This window comes from Cystoisospora suis (assembly GCF_002600585.1).
Source record: "Cystoisospora suis strain Wien I chromosome Unknown contig_225, whole genome shotgun sequence".
Lineage (NCBI taxonomy): Eukaryota > Apicomplexa > Conoidasida > Eucoccidiorida > Sarcocystidae > Cystoisospora > Cystoisospora suis.
In genome coordinates this window covers 43,260-65,385 of record NW_027153027.1, presented here as the reverse complement: position 1 = coordinate 65,385, position 22,126 = coordinate 43,260, and the positions used below count along the sequence as shown (strand labels likewise).

Genomic DNA, 22,126 nt, shown 5'->3' with positions numbered 1-22,126 from the left:
ACCTTCAGGAGAGGAATGACAGCTGTCCGTTTCCCTCGAGTCCTCTTGTTAACAACAGACGTTTTCTTCAGCAGTAGACTTGCAGCCTTCCTCAGAAGAATACAGTAGTTGCTCCAGGATCCGTATGAATCGTAGGGACGTGAGGAGACTCAGTCTCGCTATATAACGACGAGATTGCATGCAGTAGAGAATGAAAAAATAGGCCAGAGAAAGATACGGTCCTCTTCTGGGTGCGACTTGTCTCGCCTCGGGAAGTAGAGATGCTGTCATGGAGGCATGTGCCCTAAGGGAAGAAAAAGAAAGCGAGTGGCACTTGTATGGGCGGCCCTACTTTCTTCGAACGTCTGAAGGAGTATATCTCTTCTGCTGCAGTCGAGGCTCGTCTAGAAATGTTCAGCTAAGGAAGGAAAAGGAAGGAGTGGGGGAGGCGGGTGACGCGTGTTCCCTCTTGGAGTAAAAAAGGGTAGATTTCTTTGTCTTGCGCAAACGATAGCAAGGCTTGAGCCAATCGTTTCCTCGGCATGAGTGGAGCGAGGTCCCTTGGGGGTACTTACTTCTCGCACTGCGTGTCTGGGGTGTATATACAGAGCTTTCAAAAGATAGATGGTTTACTACGATGTTTTGAACGTGTCTGTTTGGATCGTTCTTTCTCTCGTTCCGTTTCTAAGACATATGATTTGCAAAGTCAAAGAAGATCATTCTTCATAGGAAGGAAAGATCTCAGTCTGTTCTTTGTCCCTGTCACTTCGTCCCTCTTTTAGCAGGTGGTAAGTGGCCTCATCCTGATAAGTTGACTGACTTTCTGCTGCCTTCAAGTGAAGAAAGGCAGCTCACCCAGGAGCTTGTTCTCTTTGCCTTTCCTAGGAAGGAAGGGTTCTATGTCTAGCTGTGCTTCTTTATGGTGGCTTGTTACTTTCATCACAACACGGCCTTTGCGCCTCAACTTCGGCCTCCTGTTCAAGAACAAGCTGAGGTGAAAAGGGGGTCGATTGATGAGGAAGTCAGGTGAGAGAGGAAGTCTTCTGTATCGAATATGTATATGTCACCTATGAAAGAAGGCTTCTGTATCGAATATGTATATGTCACCTATGAAAGAAGGTTTTTAGGAAATGGGGGCCCCGTTTCTTATGACCTTTCTCTCCTTTTCCCATCCTGTATTTCAGATGTTAGATCAGAGTTTTGACGAAGACAGGATGAGTGGTGCTCAAGACTCAGGAACAGACTCAAGTAATCCCGACATCGATATGCTGGGAGAGCTATCTCAAGGTCGTGTATCACCTTCGCCTTCTACACCTTCGACTCCTATCCCCATGATCCTTCTTAGCGAACCCCCTCCAAGTCCTTCTACACCCTCAACTGATGGGCTGTTGACCGATATGCCAATCTTTCCTGTCCCCGCTGATCCTGATACACCCGAGGGTGGAGCTTCTCTGTCTTCTGCTTCTTCGACTTCTTCTGCGGCTACCGCAGCAGCATCTTCTTCTTCTTCGCAGTCGTCTACACGCGGGGAGGGACGATCTGAATCTAGCCGAAGTCGATATAGACTTCATGCTTCAGATGACCTCGCTGGAGTGCGTCGTAGTTCAGATCCTTTCGTCGATGAATCAAAGAGTGGAGGGCTACAACAAGACCAGGGAGATCATACACCGGTAAGAAAGACAATGAAGGTGTTGGACGCTTCTTTGCCTTCGGGCATGAAAAGCCAAGGGGGGGGGAGGATGGAGAATATGATAGTTCGAGTCCTCACTAGTGCTGATGACCTTCTTCTTAACAGGTATATGAAAGAAAGAAAGTTAACTCAGAGTCGAAACAATTAGATTAGATAGACTAGACTAGGTAAGATAGATAGATAGACTTCTCACGGAGCGAGTCAATAAGTCTTGGGGGGCAGAATGGGGTAAGTGTTATAGCGGTTGAATCGTGTCAGGAACACTTAAGAAAGAGAGGAAGAGGGGAAGAGTAGTAGTGGGGTTTTGATGTCGTAGAAGGAAGGTCTCCTCAATGAAGGAGTGAGTGAGCTATAGTGATACGTGCTCGATTGATGTATGAAAGAAACGAATTAGCCTGCTGTCTTTCTGGGCATCGTACTTGTGCTTTCTGAGTTCTCAAGAAGACTAGAATGAAAAAGTGAGAGAGCTCTTTATCTTCCCTAGCCTAGGAAAGAAAAGACGAAATATCTTTCTTCCGAAATCTTCAGCGGTATGAAGGAGAGAGAGTGCGAGCGAGGTCCTGCGACGATGATGATAATGAAAATGTCGGCTTTGCATTGCAATTCTGACTTGCGCTTTTTCGATATCTTCTTTTAGCTTCCTCTGTTCTCACCTGGTGATCCACTTTCTCCTTTCGAAGATCGGTTCGAACTTGAAGCCGCTGCTGATCTTCGACGGCATTTACAAAAGCGTCCTGATGGGGGTAGAGACCCATGCCAACAGCAGCCTGTAGGGAGTCAGGGAGGCTCATCAAAGCGAGATGTTGCCTGTCGACTTGCTTTTAGCCCTGTACCATTAGAGAAGCCTGATGGAGGCCTAGTAGGGGGTGGTAATCTGGGAGGCAAAGCCAATATTGGCGCTGCGAGTTTTTCTCGGCCTCATTCTCCTCTGTCCTCTGCGCATATCGTGTCTCCAACATCTATTCTTCCTTCAAAGACAACACCTAAAGGTGCGGGGCCTGGTGGGAGCTCTTTCTTTAGTGCCGATGAAGAGCGTTCTGATCATCGTAGTCATTTGCTTCATCCTCAGGCCACTTCGCCGCCTTTAAGTCCTAAGCAGCTATTAGCTTCTAGAGGGGGGGGAAATCCGACGTCGAGTTATTCGCCTCCATGGCATGATGAGAATGAGGGGCGAACCACCGTCCCATCATTAAGGCTTTCGAGGACTCCTAGTTCGACAACTTCTGAATCTATACCAACCACAAAAAGCATTCCGGGCAGTCCTCCTAGTAACCTTTCGGGTCTCATTTTGAAAAAGACCGACCTCGTAGTGAAATCACCCACCATCAGTCCAAGTGGAGAAGGCCTCCCTGGAAATCATCATCGTCATACTGTTTCTTCACCTGATTTGAAAGGAGGAGGCGCAACAGCTGCAGCAGCAGTAACCGCAGCAGGAAGTGGAGGGACACAAGACACGAATGCTAAGGACATCGAAGGGCCAGAGCCTTTTCAACGAGGTTCACGACGTCGATCATGGACATTGCCTGAGTTTACATTCTCAACACCTGCAGACCTAGGGCTTTCCCTTCAGCTAGGAGGAGATGACAGTCTTTCTAAACCGGACTCTCCTCTTCTCGGTAAATCGACAGGAGGTATCGGAGGTGGAATCACCCCGGCTCCGACGACTCCTGGGAGTGACACACGTTTCCGTACGACTTCTGCTCAGACGATCGTAACCATGGAAACACTCAAAGGAGGAGAAGGGCAAACACTAAGCGCTGATCGGCTGATCCTTCAAGAGTTGTCGGCAGGAGCCGGTGGAGGCCTGGATGGCGTAAGGTCACCAACAGAAGATACGGACGCGGGGGGGGTAGAGGTACATACATCGCCCCGGGGGGACGCTGAAAGCGAAGTTGGCAGATCTCTACCGACTTCGCAACGTGGAGAAAAGGTAGGACGGCACGAGTCGCTCTGGAGAGGCAATATCCTATGTGAGAGAGAAGACACCTTACATCATCCCTGTAGAGATGCTTTTCGTCAACTCTCTCCTCTGGCTTTGAGATGCATCCACTGTGAACTTGGGCTTTGTTAGTTAGATGAGAGTTACGTCTGGCTCACCTAGTGGGATGACCTTCCATTTTCATGTGTCGATCTCTGTACCCATCTCTGTCTATCGCCTCCTCCCCCCTTCCGCGGTCGTTTAGATCCCCCTCCTCTTCGTACGCGTTGGGCTGCCGGGGGGAACCGGTCCCAGAGCAGTTCTTGCAAGATGTGCACAAAAGCTTGAACGGCCTCTTGTTTTCTCTCGCTGAACTCACCCGTATTTGTCCTTAGTGCTAGTGGCTGTAGTAATAGTGAGACGGGCTGCCGAGACACACGCCCAGTAGAGATTAGGATGGATTTGGGTTCGCTCTCGGTGGGGCTTGACGCGGTGCCCCCCCTACTACTGGTGCTCAAGGAAGTCTCAACGTTGCAGGAGTTAAGTAGAGATGCTGATGTCCTCTACGACCAGCCACGTGGCCATCGATTCTTGTTGTCATTTTCCATCATATTCAGCCGAGACGTGCGGTAGATGTACGAAATAGAACAGGTGCTGCAGATGCATGCTTGAACAGCAGTATGGACGTACATATTCTTCGTTTCTATGGTGAGATGTGTGACAAGAGAGACACATGGAGAGGGAGACAAAACGATTCTCTCGTGCGACCTTCATACATACATCCATTTCTATATGCACGTCCCCCCATCCGTGTGTGTCTTCTTATTGTCTTCGCAGTCTGTCCGCTTCGAGGTCCCACGTATTCAGATGTATATTTTCTTGGTTGCCTTACAAGTTCTTGTCTGCACAGTCAGTTGGCGGATCCATGCAGCAAGGCGCCGAGCACGACAATCTCACGCTTTGCTACATGGCAGCACTGCTCGCCGAAGGCGCGAAGCGTCGCCTCCAGCGTGTGGGGGTGCGGCCCACATCGCCCTCACTCCGGGGCCGCCGTCTCCGGCAATAGAGAAAACACCTCCTTTGCTTTTCTCACCCCCACTCGGTTCCTCTGATAGCTGGGACATTCATTCCCTGGGAGCTGCTAGTATCGATAATGTGCCGGGTGGCAAGGACCTTACTGCAGTTGCTGACATATATGGAACACCGACCTCTGGTGTTCGCGTCATGACCCCACGTCAGCGTTTCTCGCCAGCCCGGCGTGTTCGTAAGCGACACCGTCTACGCCACGACTCGACATCGGCTGCGAGTCCCATGATCACACCCTTTTGGGGGGAGAGACGAGATGAAGGAGACGTGGAGGTAGGGTATTTTCGTGCATTATCGGGCGGTCCTCGAGGATCATATATGAAAAGTACGATGGCTGTCGCAAAAGAGGACGAGGAGAAAGCAGGCATTTTATTGGGCCGGGCGCGTTCACGCGGCTCGAGACTCACACGAGCAGATCGCAGGAGACGCAGCTTACAACTGAGACGGAGAGCCTCGACGGACACGAGAACTTCAGAGGGAGAGGAAGTCGAAATGGATATAAATGAAAGATCCCCGCCGCTGTTCGTGTCTGGTGAGATGCCGGCACCATCTACATTAGCAGGGACTGTACACGAGTGGATCGGTACAGGAGATAACCTGCTCGCACTGGTCCCTGAAGGGCACGGAGCTACGTAACAAGGTAGGCTGCTATGATGGAGTGTGTGGGGTCTCCTGACGCAGTATTGTGAGTAAGGAGGAGCATCTGCAGGAATCTGTAGAAGCTCGATTTAGGAATGCGAAGATCGACCACGAACGCGTGGCTCCCAAAGCCTATATCGAAGTCAGGTTGAGACGGGTTTGTAGAAGCCCGTACTCACGGTGACAGTTTGAATGGATGAGACAGGGAGACATCTTCAAAGACAGTCTTCAAGAGTCTCCGATGAAGACTGACGGAAACGTGAGCAGTTGATTGAGTCGCCGCACAGACAAGGGTGCATGTGCTTGAGAGTATTTTGCCCCATATCCACTTTCTTTCCTTCTCACTAGCATCCCGGCATGCTCGCTGTCTTTCGAATGGAGAGGGACAGGTAAGCACTAGGGACCGTCGGAAATGACTGAAAGGGAAGAAAGCAGCCTACCAGTCGTCGCGGCGCGCTGATGAGTGACTGACTACCTTTGGAACTTCCTGAGGTAGTGGTGGTCTACAACGAAGTCTACGTGGTTAAGGCAAGTATAACGAGCCCGACAGGGACCCGCATCGCGCGGAGATCTCTGCTGGGTCTGCTCTTGGTTGCATGGTCTTTGGGTAATCAGTACTCCTAAACAGGACAGGAGTCCGCGAGGGGAGCAAGTTTTTTTTTGCGAGGAACGGCATCTTTTTGTCGGGGCGAAGGGGGGGGTTAGCTGGCTTGTGGGCCATGAAACCTGTCTCCTGCAATGCTCGCCGCTCCCCAGTCTCTCTTTTTATTATCCAAGAAAAGGAGACATTTCCTTGCAACGCCTGATTGGTTGGAAGGGCTCTTCGTCTCTTCATAGTGTGCGGGGATCGTCCGCATGTGCAGCTCGACCTTCTTGATGAAGAGAACGGCTGTTTTTTTTTTTTTCGTTGGCCTTCATGGTGAGCTTGCCACCGCGTGGACACCCCGAGAGGTCTGCTTTTTGTTCTTGGCAGTCTCGGAGAAGAGCTTCTGAGACCGGCCATAAAAGCATTCTGCTCGTAAAGCGGTACACCTGGATTGCTAGTCCGCTTATGGGTAGGAGCCGCGTACGTGCTTTTCCACCAATGAGCCCGACATCTTTACGTTGCGACGGTAGGGAGGAGAGATGAGCGTTACTAATCCCGTTGCCGACTACTCAACTGATCCGAAGGTTCGGTAGCTCGGTGACGATCATTTCCTCGTCTCTGTGGTGAAACATTTCCTCTCTGTCCGACGGACTATATGGCAGCAGAGCTGTTCTTCTTCAAAAAGCCACGAGGGCAGGGACGAGAGGGCGCCACACAGTTCCTGGCTTCGTCCCTGTGCGGCTGTTCAAAGTAAGGAAACCAGTGGGTGTCGTGTGCCTGGTGCGACATGTGATACGGTGTTCATATGGCTTGCACTGGAAGTAGGAGAAGGAGGATAAGCTGTTTAGTTCTCTTCCCCTCTGTAGCTCGTGGAATGGGGACTGCCCCCGCGGGTTGCCGTATTGCGTTTTTGCTAATTGGGCTAGTCCGCCAGAATCAGTCTAAACTCCAACACGGCAAGCATCGTGTGTGTCGGTCTTCTCTACCCTGCACGTCGCAGAAGAACGAGACGTTGTGGGTCGCCGCGGGAGAGGCGTTCACACTCGTTGTTTTTGGCGTGACGACAGAAAGTCGTGGAGTCCGGAAATACTGGAGAGATCAGCGAACAAGTAGGAGTGCTGTATGAGCGCTCGAAGTATTGTAGCCTGAGGCTCGGAGGCCTTGTCTATCACTTAGTTCTTGGCTCGCTAGGGAAGGCTGCACCGATCTAGGGGCCTCATGCAAATTCTGATTCGATGGCTTTCAACGAGCAGTTCGAGGGCGGGGGGGGTTTCGAGGTTACTCTAGTGTTGGCCTCACGAAAGAAAAGTTAGTGAAACTATGATATGCGAGACACTCTATAACACACTCAATAGCCCCATGTCACAGTAGGGGATTCTGTCGTTCCCGGAGGCTGAGTGAAGCCGGTTTGAAAGGTACAACTGGTACAGGGGGAGACACACCGTTTTGTCGGAAGGTGCGGAGTGCGGAGAAAACGGATTTTCGTCCAGCCACTCATAATAACACAAGTGTTGGTCCTACACTTCTTCAGTTAGATGTGCGAGACTCATGATGGAAAAGAAGTAAGTAGCCGCTGGTCTCGAGCAGAAAGGAACAGCCACAAACGCAGTGAAACACAAAGCTACAGCTCTTACTGCGGAGGCCTCTTTACCATTATCTTGACGTCCTTCCGGCTCAACAAGGAATGCTGCCGCATGGAGTAGCTTCCGTTGCTTTCCTTATGCTTAGCCGAGACCAAAGGGGTGTCCTTGCGTGCAGGAGTATCGACTTCCGAACATCAGGCACGCCACTCTTAGCCGGTGCCGCCAGAATCATCTCAGCCAGTGCGGAATGTACCCCTGTGAGTCTGCGGCACTCTTTGGTGTACCTCTCTTCATTAACCCGTCGGGTGGTAAGGACCGGCTAAGATCTCCACGGGAGGTCCCGTAATTTGCGCTTCAGGAAGGGAGTTATTCACAAGGACCCAACCACCTCCGCGTCACTCTATCCAGGCCAGCACTCGAAGTAGAGGCATGCTTCAAGCTGTCCTCGGTCGCGAGGTGTGCGTGCCGCGAGCACGCCTGTGGGTGACGGATGCCACAAAAGAGTACAGAAGGGTATTGAACTTCCTTGCACAAGTGTAGCAGTCTTCTAGAGGTATCAGCGCCACAAGTTTAGATTTGGGCTGTGCCAGCGATGCGAACTCAGAGACTGGTGCCCATGACGTCGAGTCGATGACGGGAGGCGAGCTTGGGTATCACTATCTCTGTCGAATGTTGCTGTCGGTTGAAAAAGAGTGGTAACGAAATAGAGACAGTCACTTGGAATCTAAGGCGAACGCGGTCACCCCCAAGGATGCACGGTGGCATCCTCTGCGGACACTCCGCAGAATCGCCCTAGAAGTTCACAGTCTTCGCTACAGGTCCTTAGATGTAGCTTCGCAGTCTTTGATGACACCTCTACGGGAGACTCCGCAACATCTGATAGTAAGCATCCATCTCCCTCCTTTGGGTGAAGCAGACACAACATAAAAGTGGAAAAGTTCTCTCTTATCCCTCTTGATCACTCACTGCAATACGTCGGCGCTCNNGCTTCTCCACCAACGGACGACCGGCAGGAAACAAAGAAAAACGGGAGAAAGAGAGAACACACACGACCTCTCTGTCCAGTTCGCACACCATCCTTCTGAGTTGGCAACGACAGCCACAGTAAGAGAAGAACCCTACTTGAGAGCCACAGGGCATGGCCTCAGACCACGAGCTGAAGACATGATCACAACACTCGGAAAGTCAAGTAGGAACCGCCTGGGTATGAACAAGTCGAAGTACGATCCTTACAACAACAAGACCTGTTTTGAAAAGCAAACTCTGCTCGAATGAGAAGAGAGACTGCTCATAGACTGCATGATCCTAGTTACACTATACCGAGACCATCTTGTGCACCAGTCCCCGAAGTTGTTCTTTTTAGTTCCTCTGAGGTGTTTGTAGACCGACTGACGCTGCTCCGACATCTTTGAGGAGGAGGATAGGCCACTCGAAAGACGCCCTTATTCTATTTCTTAGTTGACTCTGTTTAAGATCTTTCCCCCACACACACAATCAATGCGGCCAGTAGAAACACGTGAACATTCTGCGTCGGGTTTCTAGCCCATGAATCGAAAAAATTCAAGAAAACATCCAGCGACTCTTACTCCTTGCTGTCGTTTTAATCTGTGATGTCTTTTCATTCTGTTTCTGCCTATCGATATGAGGCAACTTCTGTGTTCCGACAGTTCATAAACCGCCCCCCACCCCTCGCATTCACAGCAAGCTATAATGCGCGATGGCCCCTTCCTCTCTCGGTTTGTACCACCCGCTGTCTCATTGTACCTGTTTCCTCCCTATTCCACCAGCCTTGGAGCGCCCAACGACTGAAGAATGCGCTGATTTCTCATCAGTTCCATCGGACATCACACCAAACCAGACCCATCATAACGTGTTTCTTCTTCAGTCAGCCATGCCACCTATGCTCTGAAGATCATTCAGAACGTCGGGGAATCTCATACGGAATCGTCAACCATTTCTTTACTCAACAACGACTCTACAAAATCGCTCATGCACCTTGGACAGCCAATAAAGGGCAACTCCCTGGGCTAGACGAGGCGTCTCACGATTTCGTTTACAAGTCGACACCGTTCTGATAAGAATGGTACTCCTCCGTGCTTCTCCGATAATCATACCAGGTGAAAAAAATCTGGAGAATCGCGAACCTCTTCGGAAAGTCCCTAGGAGTTCTGGTTCGAGCTGTGTAGCAAAGTGACTCGTATCTCTTTCAGCGTCATCGCACAGAGACAGATACACAGAGACAGCCAGGCCCCCTGCCAAACATAAGGGAATCCCGGGGCTGATAAGTTGAAGGGTTTGGACATGGCCATTGTTTGAAGGTTCTATGAATGAGACCCAAGTAATTGACTTCGAGGAATTCTCCAAACATCTAGCCCTGTTTCAGAACACCACCCGAGTGACGGGGGCCGCATATACGAACAACTCGTATCACCAGACAGCAAGGCAGAAGATCTTTCAAAAAAGCTCTGGGCAGAGATGCATACGAATTTCAAGAGAAAGAACAGGGAGAAAAAGAAAATTCCATTAGCTGAAAACAACAAACCGAGCAAATCTCGTAAGAACAGAAACTCAGACATCCTGACATTTCAACGGTCGGTATCACTAACCATGCATGCATGCAGTAAGATTACTCATCGTCATCGATGATAATCTCTGCTGGTTCGTTTCCAGTTGGGAGATGTCCATTTGCATAAGGAACTCCGGAGTGTTTGGTTTCAACTTTCTTTCTTTCACTCGTCTTCAACGATTCAGAGGAAAGAACAGCCTCGACCTCTAAACTTCCATTCTTCTGCTTCTTTTCGTCGTCATCCTCTTCGCCGTCATCGACGTCAATCACAAGGACAACATCTCCGTTCTCTTTGATCCTTTCTTCCTTCTCTTCCTCATTATCACGCTGTCTGAGAGAGGAAGGCCATACACCCGACAGGCACCACAACCACATACACGTGAAACCCTCTCTCAGATTCAAGGCACCACCGCGCTTTCTCAGCGGAGCTCAGCCCAAGACTTCTTTGATCCTGTTATTCTCCCCCCTAAGACGAAGCATTTCTTATTTGTCTGTCGGGATCTACTCAACTCTGTCTATTTTGAATCAATACTCTTGTGCTGTTAGGCGAGCCATATTGAAAGTGAGCCCCGGTCTACTATCAGGGGGGTCTCGTATCTCAGGTGGAGCCCCCTAGCAAGAAGTAAACGAACGCCCCTTGAAAGATATACTTATCGCCTAGATAGCTATTCCTATACAGACTGATGAAGAGCTGAAAAGAGAGGAAAGTTGAAAGGCGATACCCCACATACGCAGAATAGAGATACGAGATATGAGGTCATGACGAAGTACTTCACTAGCTGCCAGCTAGCTGAGAAGACACCCAGTCATGAAACTAGACAAGATTACAGCATGCGATTCTTTTCTTTTTCAAGATACCATCCCCATACCGTATCACGCAGAGACCCTCGCCCTCATCTGTATGTTAGTTATGAGTCTTCTGATCGGTCTCGACCTTCTTTCTCTCTCTTGGTGAAGAACAGCCAGCCAGATGGAAGCATGTTGGTTTTACTCTCCATTATTATGACTACATAGAAGCGCGCCAAGGAGACCTAGCAGGCTGGAAACAGAAACACTCCGCCATATCTAGACTCACCTCTTCTTCGTACTCAGAGTGGCCGACGACGACTCGAAAGTCTCTAGATCTTTTGCCTCTCCCTTATGAGCTGAACCAACCTCCAGGACAGTCGACCTCTTTCTATCTTCTTTTGTTGCCGCATGCAATGAATGGAGATCCACACTGCCGGAGTCTCTATGAACACCCGTAGACAAAGGAGGACTCCTGCTAAGAGAAGAACTTACAGCCTCTCCTTCCAACTGCCTTGCTAAGGAAGACTCTGGAGTCCATGACCCTCCGTCTCTTGATATTGTGAAGGCTAGGGGGTCATCATCCGCAGCCTCTTTTTCTCTCCGAAGGTCGGCATCCTCCACCAACAGCAAATTACACTGAAAATCATCGCCCTGAAGAGAAACAGAGAAACAAGAGGGAATGAGAAATAAGCCCAGACAGGGTCCATCCCCCTCAAGGTTGTCTTCTTATCTACTGCCTTCACCGACGGTTCTCTCACTTAGAACTGAAGAAAAAAAAAGAGATCATAGAAAAGAATACGTATACATGTATATATGAATACGAATATCCATGTATGAATCTGTCATGTGTCTATGTATGTGTGTATATATGTATGCATGGACAGGTCGGCTTACGTGTGCAAATTTGTGTAACTATGTATGTCTTTGTGATCTATGTATGTATGTATGAAGATGTACGTGCCTATCTATGTATGCATGAATACGTATGTACACGTGTGAATAAATGTCGATGTATGTATGTCTTTGTGCCCTAAACACAACCGAGAAAAAAAAGAAACATCCATCAATATACCTAGGACGATCCCCCCAGACCGAAAAGAGGAGAGAAAAACACTTGCCGTCATCCTACTGCGTCACCCCTCCCCTGCTACATAGGAGGAGAGAGACGGGGGTTGCAGAGGAGACAGAACGGCCAGCTACTTTCCAGAGACTTGCTTCACTTTGAGCTTGATGTGATGGAAGGGTGTCGTCTCCTGTGCTTGAACTTGAAACCGTCGAAGAGACCATAGCGGGGGAGCTCGAGAAAAGTACCTACATTCCTAATGTGGAGTGTATATGTACGTGAACCTTTCATCCACGTCGCCTGTCTAGAAACAACAGAGGGGAGATGCGAAGGACTCGGCGACTATCTCTTCTATCCATGCAGTTATGTAACAGAAGAAGATCCCTCCATAAACAGATTAAGGGGAAGAGAAGAAAGTCACGTGAGGTGCGAGAGAGAAACGGAAACAAGATTGAAGCAAGTCGCTTTGCTTGTACGAAGTGAGGTGTGTGCTTATAGCAACAGAGAGGACGAGGAAGAAAGACTTTCCCTCCTGGCGTCCTCTCTCTTTCTCCGTCCATATCGATCTATACGGATGATCTACAAGCATGTTGTTTATGCGGAGTATGTTTTTTTTCTATCCACAGGCAGAAAGAGAAAGCTAGGAGAGAATTGCACACATGCGACTTTACTGAGTCAAACTGATTACCGACAAAAAAGGAAAGTTGAGCGGTACAAAAAGGAAGGAGTGGCTGCTGCTATGACTTCAGCTGTATATACAGCACACCAGCGAGGTCGACTCTATGGATCAGTCAGAGACAGATGACTTACGCGTAACAAGTCGGTCACGGTGAGAAGTGAGGAGCTGTGTATTCCAAATGCTGTGAGACGTTCTTTTAGAAAAGACGTCTCTTCTTCCTTCGATTCTGCAACGAGATATACAACAACAACCTCCCCTCTCTCTTCACTGATGCACCCAGAAAGATACCGATAAGAAGACGAAACATGAGCCGACCGAACTGTCTATTTATCAATCTTTATCATGCTATCTACCTGCGTAGCTACACTCATATCTTTGATCTCCCTACCTCTGATCTGTCTGTCTATAAAAAAGCTCTCTTTAATCTATCTATACTGTATAATCTATAGTGTATGACCTATCTTGAATCTCCCTACCTTTAGTCTGTCTACCTCTCTATTTGTCTATCTATCTTTGATTCGCGTATCTGTTTTCCTTTCTGTTGAGCCTCTCGAGATAGAGGAACAATCAACAGTCAGGGTGATAGAGAGGACAGCAGGACATCTGAGGGAAAGAAACGGATTCTACTTCTTGAAAGTTTAGAGTTCCAGCCATGGAGATCACAGTCCCACTGACCGGCTTGTTTCCGTCGACACTGATGCACCGTCCACTACTTCTGTTTCTACAACTCCACCTGCAACGACATGCTCTGCTAAAAATATACACCACGTCTGGAGTAGACACCAACGGCTAGCTAACGTGTCTTGGGTCTCTTGTCGTGCTTCCTTTCTTTGGTCCCTTCATAAGCATGTACTCAGAAGACTGAGAGAATAGGTCCCCCCCGGCACTCATCACAACCGAGCTTGCTCTTGAGAAGAGACTGCAGATATGGGTTTGTTTTCGAACCGACGCATGCAATTCAAAGAACACATGAAGGAGACGCAGAGAAACGAGAAGACTGAAAGCACGAGAAAGATTGACACCTACCTAACCTTTCCACAGAAGGGAGCTTTCTTCTGTGTCCTACCGTCTTGAGACAAGAAAGAGAGAAGAGAATTATGCTTTCACCGGGGAGAGAGAACGAAGAATAGAAAGGAAAACAGCTATGGCCGAGGCGCTAGCTAACTGAGAGACAGCTTACCAGGAGAAGAAGCTCCGGCCTTCTCATCTCCTCCTAGGAACTGTTCGGCATCATAGAGATTGCGGTCTTCGCAATCAATGAGAGGTAACGAAAGACCAAGCCCTTCTTTCACAACGCGGTCAACGAAATCTCCTATAGTCCATGCCTGAAAGAGAACAGACAGACAGAGAGAGAGCGAGAGAGACAGCAACGTAAGTGAAGAGATGTTTCTATGACAAGAGAATGAAGATACAGAAGTATATAGTACCCGGTAACTCCTTACAAATATCTCGAACCGTTGAGCGTCTCTAGTGGTTTACCCCTCAGTAGAATCAGTCTTGTTTGAAGAAGGGGGTCATACGCCTGATAATAGGAGGAACCAAACCAACCATGATGAAGCTGGTAAGAGATGAGACCGGGAGACATTTCCAGGGCTTTCACGTCTTTCCTTTCTTTGGGCAAGACTCGAGGTTGAGAGAGAAGCTACGACGCCCCCCAATGAGAGTTCGAAATGTGTTGTGCCTCTCAAGTCTTCAATCCGTAGAAGAAAGGACGTATTGCCCGAGCAAGGTTTGTTGAAAAGAAACGAAGAAGAAATGGATGAGGCTAGTTGGGAATTGAGAGAAAGAACAACGACGAGAGAGACACAGAAATAAAAGGAGGGAGGGAGGCGGGGAGTGAGAGAGCCTTCTGTCGTTTCATCACGCAGAGAAGATCTTGTACAACAAGCACATGACCGTCTCTCCCGTGATCTCACTCGTTGATAGAAAAAAGGAGATGTGTATATACACCTCCTAATAGATACCAGGCGAAGAAGAAAACGAAGAAAGAACGGTCAATTATTGAGAGGACAAGAAAGAGCGGGTGTCCTTATCCGAGGACTCAAAGTGATGAGGAGGATTACTGTGGAGTAAATCTATATGATGAAGAGCTTTGTCCCGTATCTATCTTTTCCAGAGAAACAAACGACGTAGATCGATGTCTTTATACCTATCTGTCTACATGAATGGGTTCGAAAAGGAGAAAGGAGATAACACGCAGCCCCTTACCTCTAGAGAAGCTACCTTGATCGTCACAGTTTGCTGTTGACATACAAAACAGCTCGGGCGTGGAGGCTCAAGATGCTCTGGAAGAATCAGGCGACCTACAGATCCCAATCGTCGTCCCCCTGTGACATAAGGCTTAACCCATACCTGATGGAGGCCAAAAAAGAAGAAGAAACATCCTTCAATGCATATACACTCTCCACCGCTGGAACCGTAGCACAGCTAGCTAGCTAGCTAACTAGCTTGCTAGATGTCTCTTTGCCTCTCTCCAGAACAACGAGATGTAAACAGGAGATATGTGTTGCTATGAGGTAGACGAAATAGCACATCAATGAGAAAGGTGAGGTCATTCATTACCTCCAGGAATCTAGGTTTCAGATATCGCGTCAAGGTGAATGATATGAAGGCTGAGCTCGCAACAAGACTCAGATCTTCTTCTTTCTTCTACCTCTGCTTTGCATAGGAAAGACCGTTCTTTAACGCGTCGGTCACCACACACCCGTGCGTCCAAGATCACAACACGGGATCTCGGGCAAAGGTGCATGCAAAGGCATATCGTCCACACATCAAGGATCCACTGAAGAGCGTAGCACATAGATGAGATACAAAGGAGATAAAGAGTCTTCTATGTAAGTGATATAGTTGGTACGTAGGCTAGATACGATTGTCGAGAGAAGTATTGAAGCACACGAGTCGTAAGTATGTAGGAGGAACTATCCACCGAGAGGTGAGAAGAAGGAGATCTACTACAGAATTCTGGAAGTGTATAGACAGAAGAGAAACGTATCAGTTTCCCTCCTTATTTGAATGGAAAGCATTTTCTTTCTCAGACGTCATTCATATCCAGCATCACTCAGAGACATGCAGAAACACTTACTCCCAACATAGACATCTGCTGTATCAAACTCTCTTCTTTCTCCCTATCAAGGGAAACCACGAAACGCGCCACGGCAAGAAGAAAGAAACCTCTCTCTCCTACTCCGACTACAGCTACGACTACCACTACGACCACATCATGAGAAGTCTAGCGTTATAGAGGCGAATCTCTCTCTGCTACGATTACGACGGCTACCTACATCACACAAAATCTAACTTTGAAGACGAGGCGGTAGATACACCCCGTAGAACATGAATAGACAGATGCAAGGTGTTTCGCGTCGCAGTGAACCTGCTGAAGCGCACGACACCCCTCTTTATGAGTCCTACTACTTGGAAGGCTCCATAGAAGAAAGAAAGAGATTAGACCGCATGGATTTGAGAGAGTAGAGAGAGTCCTTGCTTACATGACGACATTTACTATCCGTCCGAAGATTCTTCTTTTGCACGACTCCATTTCTTCTGCTTTTCTCCTCCCTTGCCTCTTCCATCTTCTCTCCATCGTCTTGAAGAGAATTCTTCGGTCGACGGCTAAATAACAAGCCTTCGTTGTGCATAAACTCAAGTAGATGGAACAGCTGCACTACCTGTCAGAAGAATCAAAAAGACCCTTCAGACAGACATGAGTTGATAGAACAGATGTAACTACCTTCGTGGTCTGTATGAGTGTAGAGCGGACAAAAACTCTAGACCCGGATCTTCCTCTCTCTCTCTCTCCCTTGTTTTTCTCCATCTCTTTCTGTCGAAGAAATCCCATGTGAACGATATACAGACAATACATCCAGAAAAGGTTACGGTGTGAACACATGCTCGTCTTTCCACTGCTGCCTCGAGGAGCATGCGGGAGAAAAGAATGTCTACACATCATCGAGAAGACATCAAGAATACACTTACACCATGACTATACCATTGTAAGACTGTCAGTGGCTTGCAGAGATTCAAGACGTTACAGAACAGATGTCTATCCCCCCCCCGATGAAAGCTGTATCCTATCGCACCCCATGAATGCGTATCTATCTCTCTACCCGTACTCGCAAGACACGATCTTTCTCTATCCTTAAACAAGGAACAAGGAGAGTTGATGAGAATCCTAAATTGCAAGAGAAAGAACGCATACTTTTCCTGAGTTCCCTCGGTAATACCCACATGCTTGCACGCAATGCTCACGCCCCCACGCCCATTCACTTCTTTGGCATATCAGCACATGTCCTTTCATACACAAAAACTCTCAACTGAACATGGAGGATGACTACTGCTTTTACTATACGAACTATCCTCTCTTCACAACATGCTCGGGATGGCTCCGCCAAGAGAAGAAAGAAGATGACTCGTAGTAGACACACGGCTAGCCAGTGCGAAATCGTCCCTACTCTTCTCCAGGAACATGTCTCCGACATGTTCTCTACTGCATTCCCCATTCCCTACACCTTACATAGATATGTCTAATCCTCCCTCTGTTTCGAGGCATGACCGTCAGAATACATGACGAGACAAGAAGAAGACCGTAGGTAGGCAGAGAGGTCTCTGTAGTGGACTAGTGAGTTTCTTCGTAAGAGGAAAGAGATGGGAGAAAGAAGGCACACCCAGACGGCTCTTCCTCTTCTCCTTCTCTTCTTTATTAACATGAGGTGTGACAGAGTTGAGAGGGGCTATGAAGATCCGGGGCCTATCACGAAACGGATTCGCTCTCGAGTTGGGAGACATTTATCTCCACTATTCTATTCGTCAGCGTCTCTTGATAGTCACTCTAGAATTTCACCCGTTAGCAGCATGCCATTCCGTCTCTCTTCTTTAATATTCACAAGCCGGTGTTCACAGCATAGCATAGACATACATCTTTTATCCTAAGCACTCTATGCACGGGTGCATCCACATCTACGCATACCTACCCTAAATAGATCTACATACCTACGTGTACATCCACATATATATGGTGAAGAGCGTTCCTATATGTATCAGTGTGTAGGATCGAAAAAAAGAGACGAAGCGCTCCGCCTTGTTACATTATAAGATAGATAGGTCGTTACTACCGCAGCCACTGTCGCCGCCCGTCCTTGGTTCTAAAGGAGAATTTCTGTAAGAGACGCAGTTCCTCTTTTCTTCTCTTCTTTCTCCCTCTTCACCCTCACCTGTAGAGACGCGACAATAGCATTCGTCGCAGCAATGGCAGGAACAATCGCTCCAGCTATGGCTTGTGCAGACCATCGAGACTGATGCAGAGACACCAGCAAAATCATGACACACCTATAAGGGAGAAGAAGCCTATCTTCACTACGGGAGAGGTTGGTTGTTTTCTACTACTACGACACCGCAGAGAGACTACCGATGGAAAGAAAGCTTCTTACCAGTTCAACTGCAATAAAACGTGGAAATAGGTATGTATAGACAGATGGACAGACGTCCGGACTCAACAGAAATATGAAGATCTACAGGCGAAAGACTATCGGACTACCCGTTCGCCATCACGAGAAGATGAGATCTGAACCCGGTAAGGAGGAGACTCACTCGTCACCCCCCCAAAGACTAGTCTTAAGAGGCCTTCCACGTTCTTTCTCTTATAGACCTTCCTTTCTTCAGCCTTGGAGAAAAGAGGAGCGAGGGGTGGTTGCTAGGAACGGAGAAAAGAACAAGAAGTGCTCCCGTGTCTTCTTCGATAATTGTGTGAAGTAGTTACCTCTCTCTACCGCAGCTGAGTCGCCCCCACATCAACTCGGTACACCGGGACTGAATGGAGAGCTATCTACTTATCTATCCACCTACTGTCTATCTGGTCGGATTTATCCTATCTAGGAATCTATCCCGTATCTGTTTGGCGTGTGGTTGTCTAGACGGAAAAACTGAAACAAGAAGAAAACAAACATCGCCCCTCTGCCACGTGCTACGATCTCAACCCTCTAGACATACATGTATGTGTATGAATATGTATGTGATGAGATATGTACGTATGTGTGTGCTTGTTTCTCTCCTCATCTCCCCTCCGCTTACATTCACTCTGACTGTTGTTTTATATACACACTTCCTCCTGACAGTTATACATGACTAGCACAGTTCCTACAAGGTTACTATGGTCACTCTGCTACGGCTAAAAGAAGAAGAAACTCTCAAAGCCCCCACACACATCTCCCCTCGAGACAAGCCGTCATAGACAACCAGATCTGTGGAGTATCACTGCCGTACACTAATGACTCCGGCCTCCTTCGTCTTCACTCGTGGTGATGCCTTCTATACACCTCATGGTCCTCAGGAGGATCTTCTTCTTCTTCCTGTTGTTGTTCCACCCACCTTCATAGGAATGTGAAAGTTATACATGCGTAGATTAGCAGCGGCCGCAACGAAATCCATGGCATCGTCATCATCCTTGTCGAAAGGCGTCCCTGAACCGCCTTCTCCACTTCTTTGAATTTCGCCTTCATGACCTTTCCTTTCTCTTTCTTCGCGTCTCTGTTCCTGTTGTTGTCTCTGGAAAAGTCGCGAAAAACTTTTCTCAAACACTCTCTGACATTCTCCTACACTCCACACTCTCTGAGTATCTAACAAAGGTTCACTTCGGTTCTCTAAAGAAGAACAAGACGATGACGCCTCAGGAGGATGAGGGGAAGGTTCGTCCCCGCTGGTCTCCTTGTCTGAAGAAGTTGAACGCTTGGTCGTTTTCTTCTTCCTTGTCTCGTCTCCACCGTCTGCGCAAGAGTCTGTCTCTTTCTCTCCAGACTGTTCTTTGTGACCTCCTGGGGAGATAGAAGTAGGGCTTCGACCTCCGTCAGCAACTTCACGTTCTCTAGAGGAAGAAGAAAGAGAACATGTGACAAGCTGAGAGGAATCTCCACAAGTCTCTACTTCATTTAACTTTCTTCTCTTCTTTCGATCTGGAGAAACGCCATCCTGTGAAGCCTCATCTGAACCAGACAATGAGATCTCCCCCACTTCCATTTCGGCATCCCCCATATCATTCCTTGCTGAAGTTCCCACTGTACGAGATAGGCTACTACTAGCAGCCTTTTTCTTATGATCGTCTTCTTCCATGTCTTCATCTTCATCCACTGCTTCGATCCCCTCTTCTTCTAAGATCTTTAGAGGTCTAGGCAGAGAAGACTTCTTCATTGACACTGTCCCTGGCTCCATCTTTTTATCTTCCTGTTTGCCTTCTTGAAGATCAATCAAGTTTCTGATTTGATCTACAAACAACTCCTTCATGAGTCTCCTACTGAGACGTAAAAGCTTCCTCTTCTTTCTCGTCGTCATCGTCGCCTTTTCTTCTTCTTTCTGACCCGTGAGATTCTTCTTCTCACAAGGCGATGTCTGGGCGCCCTCATGCTCCTTATCGTTAAAAGAAGAGGAAGACGAGGTGAGAGGTTGACCTGAAGCGTCAGTTGGTGTTTTCTCGTGGGTTTCTTCTCGGTCGTTTTGTAAGATAGAGGAACGATCTTGAGGGGCATAACTTGAGCGATGACGAGCGTCATCATGATCATCCTTCATGAGGCTTTGAAGCTGCGATTTGAGATCTGTTAAGAGATTTTCGTTGTTCTCGACACCAAAGAGAAGCTCGTAGATCATTTTACTCCATGCGATACAGTGCTCAGGGCGTTCAGGTTTTTGACGGACTGTACATACAGGATATCTTTGTGTATTATCACGAGGTTTAGCTTCACAATCATAACAGAGGGTGTGATCTTTCATGATCGGCATGACCTGACCCACATATCCTGTACTCCCTGCTTCGATTATGGGAACGCCAGCTGCAATACAAAGGCTATTGAGATGTCGACGTGCTTTCTGATTATCTAAAGCCGAAATAACAACGTCAAAACTCTGAAGGAAAGGAAGATTGAAGCTCGGAGACAGGATGTTCATCTTAAGTCCCACAGCACCCCAGATAGTCGTCGATCCATAGAAACACTCCATGGATAGATGCTGAGATTTGTCGTGTGGGGGAGCATTAGGAAAAGGAGGAGGAGGATGAGGAAGAGAAGAAAAGGAAGAAGATGAAGGAGAAGGAGAAAGTTCTAATGTAGAAGACGGTGATGATGTAGAGGAAGTAGTCGATGGAGGAGCTTGATTAGATGGATTACAAGAAGAAGATGTGTGACTTGCTTTCTGTTCTTCATGATGACTACTTGAATGGAGAGAACGATGGTTTGGGAATGAAACTTCTTCTGGCTTTAAATGAAGGTGTTGAAGAGCCGCACGTCTCTTCTGAGAAAGATGAACGGATTCTTCTGGAGAAAGGAGAGCATTGCATGCGTCGGCTAAAACTTCAGCTTTACTTTGACCAACATGAGCTTGACGAAAGAAAAACTGGCGATTGAGATTGGTCATATCAATCGTGTCTAAGTCGATAATCAACAGTCGACGGAATCCTGAAAGAAGAAGATCTTTACATACCTCGCATCCGATACCGCCCCCCCCGATCACGAGCAAACAAACATCTTCAATTCTAGAGAAACGGCAAGACGAGGAGGATGAAGAAGAATGAAAAGAAGGGAGAAGTAGGGGGTTGAAGAAGGTTGTACGGAGACGACTCGGGTGTGAATTGGAAGGCTCCATGGTTTTCTTCTCTTTGTGGAAAGGAAATAGATAGGCAAGACGGAAGAAGGGGTAAATAAGTCCCTAAGAAGGGGAAAGGAAGAAGAAAAAAGGAGAAGAAGGAAGCTCCTGTACCTCAAAAGAGGTGGAAGAAAAGAAGGGGAAAAGGGAGAAAGAGAAACTCTGGTTCAAAACCCATACTCCCCGGTTGGCGTTCCGCGTTGTTAGAAAGACAAAAAACAGGATATGTGACAGAGAAGGGAAGAGTGAAGAGAAGGGAAAAGAGATGTCCTTCATTAGAATCGCCATTGCATTTCATAAAGGAAGGAAGCCCGAAGATAGATGTTTTTCTCTCGAGATTGGCAAGGGGGGTCTGTTGGCATGTACCGACCATGGATGGGTGCATGCATTTCCTGTTGTTGTCCTAAACAAGACACCAGCTTACTGAATCTTTCCGGTAGAAGTTCTGAAAGGTAACTCTGCAAACAATACACGTCCACCTACATGTGAAGGCACACGGAATCTATCGTGTTTGTAAGGACGCCTCCAAGCTTTCTTGCTTTTCCCTGAACGACGATCGATGATCGGCGGCAGGATACATAGGAAGAGGATTCCCTCAGGCGTTGCAGAAGCCAGTGACTTTCGTGAGCGTGCGCAGCGCTCCGAACGTAACCAACCGGAGGAAGTGCCAATTGTGTGCCTACGTTCGCCTCTCTAGTGAAAGTGTCTGTGAAGTGTGACGCCGTGACGGCAAGCCGCTGTCGCAATCCGGGACACCGGCGAATCCCAACCCTTGGTGGCGCCCGTCGTTGTACAGCGAGCACCACGGTGACTACCTTTGTGAGCCAGCCGTAAGGCACATCAAGGTGCCATTGGTATCACACCTGGTAGTGACAACGCCTCCAGCGATCCGTTGTTAGCTGCGGCAGAGGTTGAAGCCTTTCAGT

The 22,126-nt window shown here is 48.1% G+C and overlaps 2 protein-coding genes across 2 annotated transcripts; one reads left to right on the top strand and one right to left on the bottom strand.

Annotated features, from left to right (window-relative positions):
• CSUI_000599 (uncharacterized protein) lies at positions 1-6,941 on the top strand. The gene is made up of 5 exons (XM_068060833.1): positions 1-767; positions 963-1,005; positions 1,164-1,649; positions 2,307-3,599; positions 4,425-6,941. Exons 3-5 carry the CDS (start codon positions 1,164-1,166, stop codon positions 5,307-5,309), a joined length of 2,664 nt encoding a protein of 887 aa, XP_067927195.1. The 5' UTR covers positions 1-767; positions 963-1,005; the 3' UTR covers positions 5,310-6,941.
• A 3,090-nt stretch (positions 6,942-10,031) lies between these two features.
• On the bottom strand, positions 10,032-21,200 carry CSUI_000598 (ubiquitin activating enzyme; the record flags this gene model as incomplete). The annotated part of the gene is made up of 8 exons (XM_068060832.1): positions 10,032-10,378; positions 11,123-11,487; positions 12,710-12,804; positions 13,759-13,903; positions 14,787-14,930; positions 16,067-16,246; positions 17,789-17,869; positions 18,942-21,200. 8 exons carry the CDS (start codon positions 21,198-21,200, stop codon positions 10,108-10,110), a joined length of 3,540 nt encoding a protein of 1,179 aa, XP_067927194.1. The 3' UTR covers positions 10,032-10,107.
• Between the last annotated feature and the right edge of the window lie 926 nt (positions 21,201-22,126).